At 45.2% G+C, this 15,753-nt stretch overlaps 1 protein-coding gene across 4 annotated transcripts in view; it reads right to left on the bottom strand.

The window, feature by feature from the left end:
* JCAD (junctional cadherin 5 associated) overlaps positions 1-15,753 on the bottom strand; it is a 58,335-nt gene that overhangs the window by 12,240 nt on the left and 30,342 nt on the right. For 3 of the 4 annotated variants that reach the window (XM_048950896.1, XM_048950894.1, XM_048950895.1), the window contains exon 2: positions 5,322-5,677. The exons of the other annotated variant lie outside the window; for it this stretch is intronic. In XM_048950896.1, the coding sequence (XP_048806853.1) occupies positions 5,322-5,617 (296 nt within the window). In that variant the 5' untranslated portion in view covers positions 5,618-5,677. The remainder of the gene's footprint in view (positions 1-5,321; positions 5,678-15,753) is intronic. 4 annotated transcript variants of the gene reach the window in all.

Genomic DNA, 15,753 nt, shown 5'->3' on the forward strand with positions numbered 1-15,753 from the left:
TGTAATCTATTTGCAACCAGAAGGCTTTATGATTTTAATGAGAGGATTTAAGTCAGCCATTAGCACGAGCAAAGGAACAGCAAAGGAACCGATGCTCTTCTGGCATGTTGTTAGCAATGCAAAGCTGTTAGAAACAAATGCACACAGTTATGTGCTCTGCAAACATGTACAGCTCCCTCAATGGGCACCAGAAAGCCAGAAATGATTATGATGAACTTATTTCTGCACTCTGTTACATCAAAATCTATAAACTTCAAGGGCATCACTGGTACAAGCAAGTTTAACAGGACTCTAAAGCTAAAATGCAGAGGGTAAGGAGAACAAGTAGAGGGCTACTTCCTAAAATATATCCTGTATGAAGCACGATAAGCTGAAATTAAACATGTCGTTTCCTGCGTTGATTCTTGTTCATCTTTCTGAGGGCACAAATCCCTTTGATAGGCTTTGGATGAAATGATACATGACACAACAGTGGCAATGTATCAGCACAGCTCTTACTATGATGGAACCAACATTTAAATCTAAAACACCCCAAAAGAAGTATAACTTTTGCTTAGGAAAAAAAGAGGGATCATCTCCAGCTACCCATTACTGAAATATGAAAGACACCACACATTTTATCGCAGATCAGAAATTCAGAACACAGACTTAAAAGAACAAAACAGTTTCTCTATGTGTTCGGAACAGACTAAACTATTTTGTATATTACTACTGAACAAAATTGGTACTTTTTCTTCTAAATAATTCATCTTCAACTGTGTTCTGCTATTCTTGTACCTATGGTGTCCAACAGGATTACTGCTATTACACTATGCAGCTGCCACCAGCATACAACTAGAATGAAAAATCAATTTTGACATAAATAGGACAAGTATGTAGATGGAACCCAAGAATTTCTCCCTCTTCCGTCAACCCCAAGGTACACAAACAGTGTCATTGGGCTCCTTTTCTTTTTTTCACTATAAACAATCTATTTGAACAGCAGTTTGTGAAAACTTAATATAATTCAACTGAAAATTATTCAGTCTAGATCCACAGTAATTTTCTTTTACATATATTAACTTTATCCTGTAAGAGCTGAAAATAAAGCTGGGATATCTTGTTCACATTAATTCTGTTAGATTAAGACTTAACATCTGAACAAAATGTTCTGACTCTAACGCACAAAATACTGTTCAATTGCAGAACCCCAGGAAGTAATAAATGTCTAAATTAATCAATGAGATACAACAGGGCACCTCCTATATCAGAAAGTTGTTTGCAGTAACAACAAACTTTTCAGTGCCTTTCAGCATGTGGAAACAACTGAACGAAAGCTGTCTTCTTCTGAGATTATCACATCTTCACCTTCACCTGACCCAGTGCTAGCTACTACAGCACTGTTTGTATCTCTGCTTACAACACCAGGAGAGAAGCAGGCTTCAGCAGCAGTGAGGTGGGGACAGACAGATTACTCTTTCTGTTCTGTCAGATTTGCTAACAACACAAAATACCCAATGTGATTTAATTAATCATCATGTGAGGATCTAAGGAAAATCCTAGAAATTACAGTCATAGATGCTAAGATCAGAAGAGACCCTTTCAATTATTTGGTTTGACATCCTGCTCAGTGCAGGCCAGCAGACTTCCCTGAAATGGTTCCTGCTTCAGTGCTACCAGGTCTCCTAAAAAAGCATCTCAAAATCTTTACATTTCTAGAAGTGGTGAATCACTACTGTTGCAAAGGTTCATTCACCATTTAAAAAAAAGAACAAAACCACTGAATATAAAGTGAGAACAAATACTTATCAGCCAAGTATAAAAACACTGGGGGAAGGAAGTATGGTCGACACTAATACTGAGATTTGCAATGGCCACAGCTAATAGTACAGAAATGAAATGGGCTGGCTGTTCAAAGGCTTTAATAGGAAACAGGAACTGGGGAAGGAAACATTACTCAACTCTTTCCTAGGAAACCAATAAAAGAGCAGTTTTGGTTAGTTTGCTTTTTTAAAGACAACCAAAGCTCAAGCGCAGATTTTCATTAAATTGGCCCTAAGTGAGGAGAGGGCCAGTTACAGAAAGGGTGTTCCTTCATTTAGTAAAACTTTTTAAACGTATTAAAACTGTTAAAAAGATTACATTTATTTTTTCAAGATTAAACAATTAATAGCTGGACTCTGATAATAAACTACCAGACATGATACAAACAATCTATCTCCTGGTCATGCAAGTGTAGAAGACATTTAAAAAGAGGTATTTTTAGAGCATTTAAACCTGATCTTTTTCATGATCTTTTCACTAGGTAAATAATGCATTCTCTCCAGCTCCCACCTTAGGTGCTAGAGGTGGTTATGTGCAGGCATCCAGAGATATAGAAGAATCCAATTGGACCAAGTAGGAAAATTAAAGCATTATGAACTCTTTTCTGAAAGTCCTGGTTCAAGCAGACTCCAAGCAGCACCACATGTGCTGTCAGAAAGTGCTTGGAATTAATTCTATATAAAATCAGGTTAATGAGAAAACATTTTAAAAACTATTGCTAGCTCTTCTCAGTAGAGGAGGCCGTGAGCCTGCCCTGCACCGGCTGCCCAACCACATGTCACTGAGCTGATGCCCTCAGAGCAATGGGTCATGGCTGCCCCAGGGCGATGCTGGACAAGCGGACCTCGCATGACTCGCCAGAAGCAAGGGAGCGTGGCTGACATCACAAAACTGCAGGGCTGTACAGAAACAGCATAGGAGTTTCTGTCCCAGAGCGTAAGCGGTAGGCATCAGGCACCCAGGTACTCAGGGTCCATGAGATGTGGGCACTGGGGCAGTTCTTTGTGCCCAACAGGAAGGTGCTGTAAGGAACTTATTGACAGGATTTGGCAGCAAAGGGAAAAAATTTTTTATGAGTTTTATGAGAGTTTTTATGGACACTGGCAACTTGTGTTCTATTTTGGGATCCTATCCTCACATACACTCATCCACTCTGAAACACCAGTACCGTCTTCTAATTTTTGCAGCAGGTGACCTCATTAATGATACTATCTACTTAGCTCTAAATTTGCTAGCTACTAACATAGTTCCTCCCACACAAATAACGAAGCAGCATGCATCTCCTCACTCGGAAAAGAAGCAGCCGTTCTCCTTCCATGAATCCTCTCTTCTCTACCACAAGGGCAGCTTCCTTCCTTTCTTTGCCTCATCTCCTGTTCCCCGTGTAGCCTTCCTAATGCTCAGCAAAGCAAGGATGACTGGGACAGCCCTACCAGCACCTGCTCCTCTATGTGGAGAACAAGATGTAATAAATCATCATACTGGCAGAACAGTGAAACAACCCCAAAGTGGCTCATCTCTCAAGAGCAGTGTCTGTATGGCTGTGTCTTTTCTTCTCCTGAGTTTTAAAAACAGGGAAAGCCAGGGTCTAGCCTAGGGAGATGGGCTGGAGGGTTCTTACCCTACAGCCTGGCAGTTAAAGCACAGGTGCTGCAGTACCAACACTGCAGCGAACTTTATTCAATCTGGCCCACTGACTGCTCCTGGGCAGAGCCAACACTGTGCTGTGCATCCAGGGATGGCAAGGAAGGGGCAGCTGCTACAGAGATTCTCCTTCGCTCCTAGCTGTGAGTGACATGTAAGAGCTCCCAAAAGGTTCACTGGGAGTTGCAGTTTGCTTAACAATAAGAAAAGATTTCTATTTTTGTTGAAGTGTGACAAAAAGTCATTTACAGGACCGTGATCCCTATTTCACATGAAAAAGCAGCTTTTGAAAACCAGGATACCATATTTACCATGCTGTAGGCTGACAGATTCCTCACCTTGCATTCTGAGAGGTTCAAAAGGGACACTCAATCTGCCAGGAGTTTTGCATTTAGCCTCCCCTCGCCCCTGCAGATGCCTCTATCCCATCTCAGACACAGGGCAGACAAGTAAGCCTCTGCCATGGCTTTCTTCATTTCATTGCTGTCCAGTTCCCCTCATTCCAGGCACACCGTGAAGGATCCTCCTTACCACCAGTAAGGTCATGTCCTCTCCTGCCTCCAGAAGTGCTGCTTTCACCTGGGTCCTTCCCTGCTGTGGGACATGCCACCTTAGCACCACCTCACAGTCCTCCCATCCAATCCTGCCTGCTATTCCAGCTGGCAGTCAGGAGCCACTCCTGCTCCAGGCAACTGGCCTCGCAAGGGGAAGGGAGATGAAGGGGATGGGAGAAAAAAGGGAAGAGCAGACAGGCCCAGCAGCCAGGGGACACATGCCTTTGCCACGTGTCACTGAAGGTCTTTGAAAGAGGACAGAGTCCCAAGGCTGGAGCATTGTGTCCTGCTTTCAGTTTCAAGCCTGTTCTGCAGGAGGAAGGGGCTTTTCCTCACGAAATGCCGTCACAGCAGGGTTGAATCCCAGTCCTACTCTCACCCCTTCCTTTGTTCGCGGGGAGCTCTCAAACAGCTGCAGAACAATGCTGGGCTGCTGTATACACACAGCTCTTCCTGCCCAGCCTGCCCCAGCCCAGTGTGCACGTACTCCGCAGCGAGAGAGCCATGCCGGTGCTAGTGCACGTCCTATGGAGTGACAACAAGAGCTTCCACTGGCTTTGAGTTGCTTTAAAAAGAAACACACAGGCACCTCCTTATGTTTACTTCATAAGAACAGCCTCAGGAAAACAAGAAAGTCCTCTGTGCATGGAGGAACACCCACTGAGAGCTGCACACAGCTGAATCTATCACCACAACCAGGGCACGCATGTGGCAGAAGAAGCTGGGTTTGGATTTTTAAAACTACTCCTTTACAAAAAGAGCTTTTTCCCCTTTATGTTTTACCACACTTAGACTGAGCTTTCCTAAGAGCATCAGCAAGGCATTTCTGAGACAGACAGCATGAGTCGGTGGCATTTTCCCTCACCTCAGTATTCTCAAAGCAGCAGCAAAGTAGAAGTGCCATCTCTTTGGGTGGACATTTCATAGAATTATAAGGTTGGAAAAGAGTGCTATAATCATCCAGTCCAACCATCAACCCATCACCACTATGCCCACTAATCCATGTCTCTAAGTACCACATCTACTTATACTGAACACCTTCAGGGCCCACGGCTCCATCAACTCCTTCAGCAGCCCATTCCAATATCTCACGACTCCTTCTGAGAAAAATTTTCTCCTAATATCCAACATGAACCTCCCTGGGCACAACTTAAGGCTATTACCTCTCATCTCAATTTGCAGAGCATGGAAATAATCACACTGGTATGGAAGCAGGAAAGGATCACAGGAAGATGGTGTCAGGGGTTAGGGGCATGCTCAGTTATCTGCCAGAACCAAAAGAAAGAGAAAGCAAAGCCATGGCATGGTGCTGAAACTTACCCCCCTTCTGAAGTATGAAAAGTGGACAAACCCTGAAGGTCATGGTGGTAACCAGGACCTGCTTGTCTCCCTTGGCTCCCATGACTGCTTTCAGTGCTGCTCGAGTTGGTTTTCGTCAGAGGCTTTCTGCAGTAAGCAGCTCTAGGGTCTGCTTCCAAGCCATTCAGTGTCCTCTGAGCAGATCTGTTCCCTGCAGCTTCATGCCGGTATCCATCATATCTGTTCTCATAGGAAGCAGGGGGATTTTTAGACAATTTGTATCCATGAGAAATCAAGAGGTCCTCCACACTGAACATATTGCGTTGGTTTCACTCACAGCTGCGCCATCAGAAAGCTCTTTCCAGCAAGACCCATGACTGGAAAAAAATCAAAAGAGAAGACAGCCTTAAACAAGGAGAGACATCCCTGATCCACAGGCAGTGCTGCTAAAGACAAGGGTTTCATTGGCCAATGCAGCTTTCAGATTTTACTATGGGATCTCCAAAAAACCCTGTGCCAGAGCTGAGCCCACCGTCCGAGTCAAGCCTTTGCCTAAAACCCAACTTCACTCCTGTCCTGAGTGATGTTCTCTGCATTATGTTTCAAGTCATTGTGGTAGGAGGGGAAGGCCTACAAGACAACGTGCCACTCCCTACAGCTCTGCATATTCCTATTAAGAAAAAATGTTCACATGAATAAGGACAGTATTTGCATGAGAACCAAAATTCATGATGCAACCACATGAGAAACCCAGGTAATGCCATGCAACACCCCCATTAAGCAGCCTTTTTTACAGATGATTTTCTTCTTGGCCTACACTGACCTGCTGGAATCCAGCAATCATAACCCAGAACAAAACAAAGCCTAAGATTTCAAGAATGCTCTATTTTTACAGCACACTTTCCCTGTGAAAAATGACTGAAAACAACCTGAGGTGCCTATGTCTCAATGATTCCAACACACACGACAGTCAGGATTTTTCTCTCTGGTGACAGCTCTCAACTCTTCACCAACTACGGCAAAGATTCAGCAAAATGAATTAGTTGGCTGGAAACAGTCTCTATTGTCTGCACCTCTCTCACATCTTGTTACGGCAATTATGGGATATCCATTCCTCCATAGTTCTAAAATGACTGGAAGGTAATGATCTACTTTGTAGGTTGTGCACAGCGAGGAACCAATTCTGGGACGTTCCTCCTTGCTTGAACTGCGCTACAAGAAAAGAAAAAGGTGCATAAATGAGAAGTGAAACACACCAAAATAGATTTGTTATATAAAATGGAACACTTGAGATGATGTTCCCCACATATGCACTTCATCCAACATGCAGGGTGAGTGCTGAGCACCCTGCATAGCAGCAGCTCTACCTGAGGGACAAGAGCTCTCACTGGCAGCTGCTCGGAAGGAGAATGTCTCTGCAAAGATCATGAATCATAGAATCAGAGAAACATTACAGTTGGGAAAGGACACTAAGATTATCTAGTCCAACCATGAAAAGTGAGTGCATGTTATACACAGGGCTCTATTGCTCTTCTTGGGCAAGAGGAAGGTGAGAACTGTTGTCACTGTTATTTAATGAAATACACGGACCTATGTAGTGCAGAAATACACAAACATTTGTAATGCAGAGCCGAGATTCAGACAGTAACTTGGAACGCTGCAAAAGTGGCTTTGCAGCCTGCTAGCCTGCTTAGCATTTAAACCGGTTTGTCTCTGGAGCTTAATGAATCCCTTCCCTCTTCACACACATAACACTACACACCCTTTAAAATATAAAGTCGTGGTGAAGATACGTTAGGAGTATCCCTTGCTTGAACACGGCTCCAAACTTCAGCAGGGAGGAGCGGGCCGTTCCCTCCTGGAAGGCTCTGTGGGTTATTTTTGAACGCTAGCCTAAAAGGCTGATTTTCCATCCGTCCCCCACCCTGGACTGCGTGAGGAACCAGGTAGGCACTGATCAAGGGGAACAGCTGGCTGCTAGAGCTGTTCAGCCTCCAACAGGAGAAAGATCTGATGTGACGACCCGGGAGAGCAGAAAGCCCATCGGAGCGCTCACAGGTGCAAGGAAGAGCTGCGCTTTTCCTGCTATTATTGCCAGTCTGGCGCAGAGCGTGGATTAACCCTCTCGCTGCTGCTGCAGGGCCATCGGGGAGGCAGAGGGAGCAGTGAGAACACACAGCCATGGGCTCAGCTCCGATCCCACTCCTGGTGAGGAGCAGTGGGATGCCCACTGAGTTAGCACCCAGCACCCACAGGGACACGGGCTGGCTTCCCCAAACCAGTCGTGGTGCTGGGATGCTCTTCCCAGCCTCCCTTAGATAAATAAACGTAAAAAATGACTATCAAAGGAGTTGCACTGGCAGGAGTAGCAAAACTGTGGCTGCAGCACGTCCTTATAAATAATCTGTGAGACTGGGCCAAAGAGCAAAGGCTGCACAGGGCTTCTAATTTGAGGTAAGATCAACAACGCTGGAAAACAGTTTGTTTTTCCAGCGCTCATTTGTTTTGTTTGCCAATGACATCAGTGCTCTCTGATAGGGTTTGCTTCCTGAGGATGCCTGCTATCTTGCCAGGGTTTCCGACTTGTCCCCGTCAGCCGGTACAGCTCAGCACTGAGCTGCAAACAGAGCCAAGCTTTTCTACGGAAACTTCTCAGCAACTCTGAGATGCACAGTGCTGACTGTGGTACCAGCACACAGACACCATGGGACCCCAGCAAGCAGGTCACAATGGGAGCCTTGGGTGGGAGGGCCACAAAGCGGCAGGGATGCCTGTCCCTGCATGGGGATGGCATCACTGCCCCAGGGATAAGCCCCAGGCACTTCCAAAAGCCTCTGAGAAACCTGGTGCTAGAGCCACCGCCATGCTGCTTCCAGAGCCCCTGTCTGTGGGAAAAACATGCTCATTTCTGCTATGTTCTGCCTGTATCGTTTGCACAGCTGCTTTCCAGCCTTATTTTTTGGAAGTGCCACCAGTGCTGTCAGTGACGATGAATGCCAACTCTTGCTGCAGCAGCAGCTCTGTCAGTGCTCTGGAAGGGCTCATGTGCTAATGACCCCCATACAGCTGTGCCCCTTTACTCAGCACATGGCAGAGTTCCCTGGCAGAACACCATGCACCTCAGTGGGAAGTAGCAGGGACACAGAGCTCACCACAGGCTGGCTGCCCTCTCTTACATCTCCTCTCCCTCTGCCATTTAAAGTAATTTGGATTGCATGATTCTCCTCATTCACCTTTGCTGCAACTATAACACTTTGCAAGCAATTCTGTACAACTTTACAGAAACAGAAACAATGAGGGAGCGTTATTCACGCTGCAAAATGAATCATTCAGCCATCATGAGTTGCCCAAATGAGGGCCCTCTGCATGGACACACAAGGTGCTGCAGCTAGTGATTACACCGAGCCTGCAGGACTCCTTCCTCCGCTGATGCACAGCAGAGGTGATGTTATCTTCATGGCTTATCTACAGCCATTATCCAGATGCTACTCTGTAGATGGCATTACCAAAAGGCATTCGAATTATAAACTGTGTTATCTAGATGGGTCACAATTAAACTAGCTTATCTTCCCTCATTTCTGCAGTGTGGTGACATTATTCTTGTTTTATGTCAGAGAGTGCCACACAGAAGTATTTACATAGACAGATTTAAGTGAAAACCACCCTCTCCATTCTAGGCACCCAGTGTGAAGTATCTGCACCCAAAGTTTTTGAAAGCACAGCATTAAAACTGAGCAAGATACTGCTGAAGAGCCCAGTGCTCTGCATGCCACGCCACATGTGGGAAGCCAGGTGCAAGGACCCCACAAAGACACAGAAACATAGAATGAGTAAGGTTGTAAAAGACTTCCAAGGTCATGTAGTCCATCTCCATCGTGTCCACTAAACCACGTCCCTCAGTGGCACATCCACATGTTTCTTGATCACCTTCAGGAACGATGACTCCACTATCTCCCTAGAAAGCCGTTCTAATGTCTTACCACTCTTTCTGAGAAGAAATTTTTCCAAATGTCCAACCTGAATCTCTCCTGGCACAGAGGCTGACCTCCAACTCAATACAACTTCTATTCAAGCAGTCATAAGGAGAGTGACAAGGTCTCCCTAAGCCACATCTTCTTCAGACTAAACAATTCCACAAACGAGATGACCTAAGAGGTTGACTGCAGTAATTTCTCTTACTCATCTCTGTTCCTCTGCCCACCTAACCCAGCCGCAACCCTTTTGTCCAATCTGCCCACCTAACCCAGCCGCAACCCTTTTGTCCAATCTGCCCCCACTTTCCTTGTGCCGTTAACTTCTCACCTCTTTGCACTCTGGTGCCTTCATTCCTCAGTTCCTTGAGAAACTAAGGAGCAGTTTGCCTGCGGAAAACATGGGCTACACAGTCACACTCTGCTTACACAGCTATAGGAGCAATGAGAGCACCAGCACTGTCCCTGCAGCCGGGGCTATGAGATGCTGATGAATGTGAAGACAAAATCTTGGGAAAATGGAGTGACTAGAATCAGAGATGCACCTGCTGAGAACACATACGAACATCTCCAAGTCTCATAACCAAAGATCCTGTTCCTGAATGTGATGGCACTGCAGCTCTCAATCAAATAGCTGGAAGGTTTTTTTTCTTTCTCCTGTTTAATGTGGGTTAAACAACATTCCTTCTGCCCTTCCTCCTCCCCCTAGTTTTTCTTGGAAATGGTTGAATTAGTTTGGCTGATGATATGAGAATAAATTTAGCCAGAGAGAGACACAACCTGAAAGTCTCAGATTGAGTGATAAAAGCCTGACAGACTACAGCGACAAAGAACAGGTTCCTGGAGCACAAGTTATAATACTAGATGGGACTGCTGGCTCAGTCTAAATATAACCCTGAGCAACATCCCAGGAGAACATGCAAGTCTTTGGCCATGGTAATCCCTCCTGTTTTTTCACTGGTTTTGCATGTGTGCATACAAGACAGCTTATCAAAAACACACACTCAGCTGGGCTTTCACCTTGATCATTTTGTCCTTCTGGAGACACTGAAGTCAGATGGGGTATATAGGGCAGAGCAGAGCAGAGCATGCTATGCCCCTGCCCTCTGCTCAGACCCACAGACATTGCCCAACAGCCTCCATGGCCGGTTACTGATAAACACATTCACGTGCTAAAGATGAAATTCATGTATTTGAAGAGTTTACAACAGCAGCTTTCACTGCAGTCAATTATGAGATAGTTAATGCAAAGCTAGGCCAGGACACAGACAAAAAAGATTACAGAAAATTAATGTAGGTTGGATGCATTCTGCACAGCAGGGCCCGATTAAGTGTATACCAGGAGTGAGGAGGGAGCAGGGAATTCACCAGAGCAGCCTCCAAGCCATTCACAAACATCTCTGAGAATTTCTCAGAGGATGGGCAAAGGGCAAACATCCTATCTAACTTCAAACAAAATGGGGAAGGAGACAGAATAGAGAAATCATAGACCAAACAGCCCGCCTTTGATATCAATTCAGACACATCAGCATATCTACTTGTAAATCCTTCTTGCAGGTGTTGATTATCATGGAGCACATGGGAGAGGGAGTGAGCGTGCGACCCAGAGGGGCAGTGCCACTTCCAGCTCCTGCACTGCAGCTGCGTCCACTCCCACGTGATAAAGCCAAGAGAAAACAGAAAATGTAGACTCGTCAAGAACAAATAAAGTCTAATCAATTTAATTTTCCTCTTTGATGGAGTTGGTGCTGTAGTGACTATGGGGGAAAAAACAGTAGAAGTAGCACACTGGAACAAGGAAAGCTTTTGATGCATGCATGTGACAGTCTTATATGCAAACAAGGTGAATGTTATTTAGGTATAATTTACTGTAGGTGGGTATACAAATGTTCCAGATCTGTACGGAAGGAAGAGTTAGTAAATTCCACGTCAACCTGAAAAGACAGATACCGGCTCCGCCTGGAGTCTTGCTCTATTCAGTATTTCCATTAATGACTTGTAAATCAGAATAAAGATTACAATTACAAATCTGTGGGGAGTGCTGTGAGCATTTTCAGGGATTAAATTAGAATAAAATAATAATGAATTAGAAAAGCAACGTGAAGTGAATGACTGAGATTCCATATGGGCAGACGCAAAGCACCACACTGATGAAGAAAGACAGAAAAGTCCAAAATGGAATGGTAAGAGAGCAAGAGAGTCTCAGGAGAAGAGCCGCAGAGAGGTAAGGCATCAGGAGCAGCACAGGACTTGGCACCCGGGGACAAGTGTATCTGGAGAAAGACCAAGAGGAGCATCTCGTGCTGCAGCCCTGCGTCCAGCATTGAACCTGATTCCAGCCAGATGCTGCTCCCTGCCAGTTGCTCACAGGAATGATAAAAGGTCACCGGAGTGTGACCCCATGAGAAAAGGCTACAAGAAGTGGGCTTGTTCAGCTGAAGGAAGAGGGAGGAGGTGAGAGAACGAGACATGATAATGAATTTCAAATGTATCAGGCTGCTTGAAGGCAGTGGTAATCTTGTTCTGCTCCTTCCAGATTTGGAAATCTTATGTGAAAGCTTAGCAGGCAGCAGGGGAGACTGAGGTTAGACATTAGGATCAGCTATCTAACCATGATGACTGGTAAACTCTGCCTACCCTGGGAAGACTCTGTCTTCCCTGGGAAGCTACAAATCTCCACTGACACAGCTTTTAAAGAAAGAGCTAAATGGACATCCATTAAGAACAGTACAAATAAAGCAGATCCTAACATGGAAAGAGATTTTGGACAGAAACTGAACAGTTTGACATTACTCCACCTCCCCTCAGCCCCAAAGGTACTGCTTTGTTAAAATGCCCACATCTGTAATTTCTGAACATTTGACTGGAATTCAAGTATCACTCATTTCCCAGTTGATTCCCCAGCTGTAGTTTGTTGGCCTCCATTCTCTCTTATGGGCCCGGCTCCATGGCTTTGTTCACCTGCAGGACCAATAGCACCTTACCTCCCAAACAGCTGTATGCAACTGAGGACCACCAGCTCTTTGGGAAGCCAAGTCCTCTACACAGTGCCCAGCTGCACAAGAAGTAGGGTCAGGAACAACTCTCCAGCACAACACACGTCACATACAAGGTGTTGTATAGATCTCCAGTCTTATTAATAATCACCCCGTCTGAACTAATCCAACTTTCTCCTTCAATGCAACTGTAAAAAGTTAAAGAAGTGCTCCATCGCAACATGCCATGCTGCCCCAGACAAAGCTCCAAGACAGTTCCCACTACAGCCAACACCATACTGAGGGCTTCCAGTCCACTGGTGCTAAATGCATCATCATCCCTGCAGGCTACACATGAAGATGTGCCAAAGTATTGCTGGCAGATAATTCAATGTTATGTTGTTGGCTTCACATCTCTTCCCAGGGTGGCATGTTTCATTCATCTCATAGAAATGATGAAGAAAACTGTGAATTTTATTTTTCACCCTCATTACTTGTGGGCAGCAGGGTGAGCATTTTTTTCATCTAAATGCAGATACTCAGACAGGGAAAATTACAGCTCACATCCTCTCTGCATTCCTTCAGCAAGAAGTCCTGACTGAAATCACCAAGGAACTGTGCCAGATGAACCCATGAATGAACAAATGAATGACCCAACGTGTCTCCAATAAAATTAGGAAGCAGGGAGGAGGAGAGGAGTGAGCATTAAAGAAAGTTTATCTAACAGTGAGCAAGTACTTACTCCTGTCTTTTAGCTCGCTGGCACAGATGCATCAGCAAACCCAAGGGGGCAAGAGGGAGAGCAGCAGAAGCCTCCTTGGTTGCAGGAGGGCAGGGAGGGAGTGCTGACTGCTGGGCTCAGCAGCCCTGTGCTGTGAGATGAGCATAGCTCAGGGCTCGCTTTGCCAGATCTGCCAAGGAAAAATGATACCAAGCGAGATTTATTTTTTGCTAAAGTAATGTGGGTGTTTGAGTATTCTCATAGTGATGCACAGGCAGGAGTTTGTACTGAAATAGTGTTGATTTTTAAATTTGCTGTAGCCCAACCCAGCACCAACCGAGCATTCATTGGCTGAAGCTCATAAGCATCCAAGGAGAAACAAGCACATAAACAGAGAGAGGAAATATCCATACAGGCACAGACACCTCTGCTCATACAGGCAGCTTCTCGAAACGCCAACAGCTCGCTTCCACTGCTGTCAGTGCACTAACTTGCTGCTCTGTCACCGGTCCAGGTTCTTCTCAGCAAAGGAGCAATTGTTAAAGAGCACTCGCAGTTATTCTGTCCCACAGATATAACGAGTTCTTAGACCAATTGGCAGCATATGGTGCATTTCCTCAAATGACAGCTTTTGTTTGTCACAAGAGGAGAACGAAATAGTACATTTATTAAACAAAACATAGTTAGCCAACTCTTTCACTCCCCAAAAAGAACTATAGAAGATGCTGTTTTTCAGAACTCAGACAAATGTTTCCCTGCTGTTATGACACTTCTGTACAGAATGATCCATCAGGGCTCTGGCGGAACAAAGCAAATGACATCCCATTTGTTGTTCACATCTAAGAATCACAATGCTAAGGGCTAATCATCTCACCTCAAATACCGATGGGCAAAGCGTTAGTGAGCTACTCTCATACTAGGACAGCAGGAATTTTGTGTTTGTTTTTTGTTTACTGTTTGTTTTGTTTTAAAGGAAGGCTCTCATTTGTACAAAACACAAACAGAAGGGTCTCCATAACAATATTAAATATTTTAAAGATTAAATTTTAGTAAAGGATCCATCACACAGCCAAATATCTTTGAGGTGACAGTGACGTGACCTTTAGAGCCTGGGATCTGTGATCAAAAGGATCGTGCACATCACATCCCACTCATCACAGCAGGATGGGCCAGCCCATCAGCCAGGGCTCATAGAGGAGATCCCCAAACAAACAATTTCCCCCACTCCAGACGTGGTTGGGAGCAGAGTGCTCCAAGCCAGGAACGGCCTTCTCCTCTTTCAAAGAGATAAGGGCTATGTCTGTGGGGTAAATAAATGCATCAGTTTGTTTATCCATTTTCAGACACTACCACCCTCTCCTGCGTTGTTATCCCTTTTATATTACCCTTGTATGTGTAATCGAGTGCCCTCTCCTCTGGATTGACCCTCTGCTTCTTCCTGTATTATATATGTCTTTGATCTTTCCCTCCTGCATCTGTGTGTCCTGCCTTGGAGTCTCAGCAGGATTTCCCCTCGACCCCTTGCACTACTAGAAAATAAATGCCAAAGTGGTGTTTGCAAGCATTAGTGCAGAAAAAAACAGACAGCAAAGAAGCCCGCACTCACCTTCCCTGCAGTGGCAGGGTATGCACAAATGGGGGAAAGGCACCAAGGAGCCCCAAGGACCAACAGCACTGAAGAAGAATTATCCTAAAAGCTCAGAAATGGGTGTTAAATTTTCCCCCTTCACCTTGCACTTTCTGCTTTCAAAAAGCAGAACTCCATCTCCAACGTTGTTAGACTAGCTCAAATTCCAAACACCCTTCTCTTGCCCCACCATTTGAGATGGCCCAAGTCACCGCCAACTGCAATATGCTCAGCCAACAAAGAGGCTGCTGCTAATGTTTGTTCTCTGCAGCACCACAGTGCCAAAGGAACGGCTGGTTATCACTACATAGATGTGAAAAGATGCCGTCAGTTCACATGGAGACCTTAACAATGGCATCAAGACTGCTGGAAGGCTGACCAGCTCCTTCCTCTGCAGCTGGAACCGGTGAGTAAGCTTCCCCGGCCAGCCCCAGTCCCCTGGCTCTTGGAACAAAGCACAATAGCAAGGTTGCAGAAAGTGAGATAACCCTTTCCACTCAGGCGCTGGAAAACAACATCTGTTAAAAAATAAATAAACGGGTGTAATGGCTTTTGCAAGAGACCCAAAGGATTTCATGGATGCAGCTCTCGGTTGGGTCAACACATTGTGAAAAGCAAATTACAGGAGAACAATTGTTTCAGAGCACGCTCTTCCACCCCTGAACTCCCTCAAGGTTAATTAGGATGGCCTCCAGCCAAATTAATTAGAAGATTTGGGCAAGACTTTGCTGCACTTGTAACTAGTTCCAAGGTGTCCGAGAAGTTCAGAAACGCATGATTTTCCAAACAAAGTCTGCTTGGCAAAATCCAAATCCACGTGCACCATGTCATTTCTCTGGCAATCAGGAGGAACACTTAAAAGTAATCTTTCCCTAACCAGACGCCTAAGGCAGAAGAATTTTCTGCCTCCTTTTTGCTGAACAATATGCCCTTGTTTATTTCTGTGTGCTTTTTAGGTCATAGGAGGCCAGTGAAACGATGCATCCAAAGAACAATATACCACTGTAATATGCCACTTGACACACGCGGCCGGGCAGGCTCCAACAGATCAATGTTGGCCAAGAGCTGAGGAATACATGTCACATGAACGAGAAGAGATCCTGAATGTCACCATAGAATGGGAGCATGTAGAGTAGGGCCCACCCTTTGAAACGACAGA

The sequence above is a fragment of the Lagopus muta genome, chromosome 7 (genome assembly GCF_023343835.1).
Source record: "Lagopus muta isolate bLagMut1 chromosome 7, bLagMut1 primary, whole genome shotgun sequence".
Classification (NCBI taxonomy): domain Eukaryota; kingdom Metazoa; phylum Chordata; class Aves; order Galliformes; family Phasianidae; genus Lagopus; species Lagopus muta.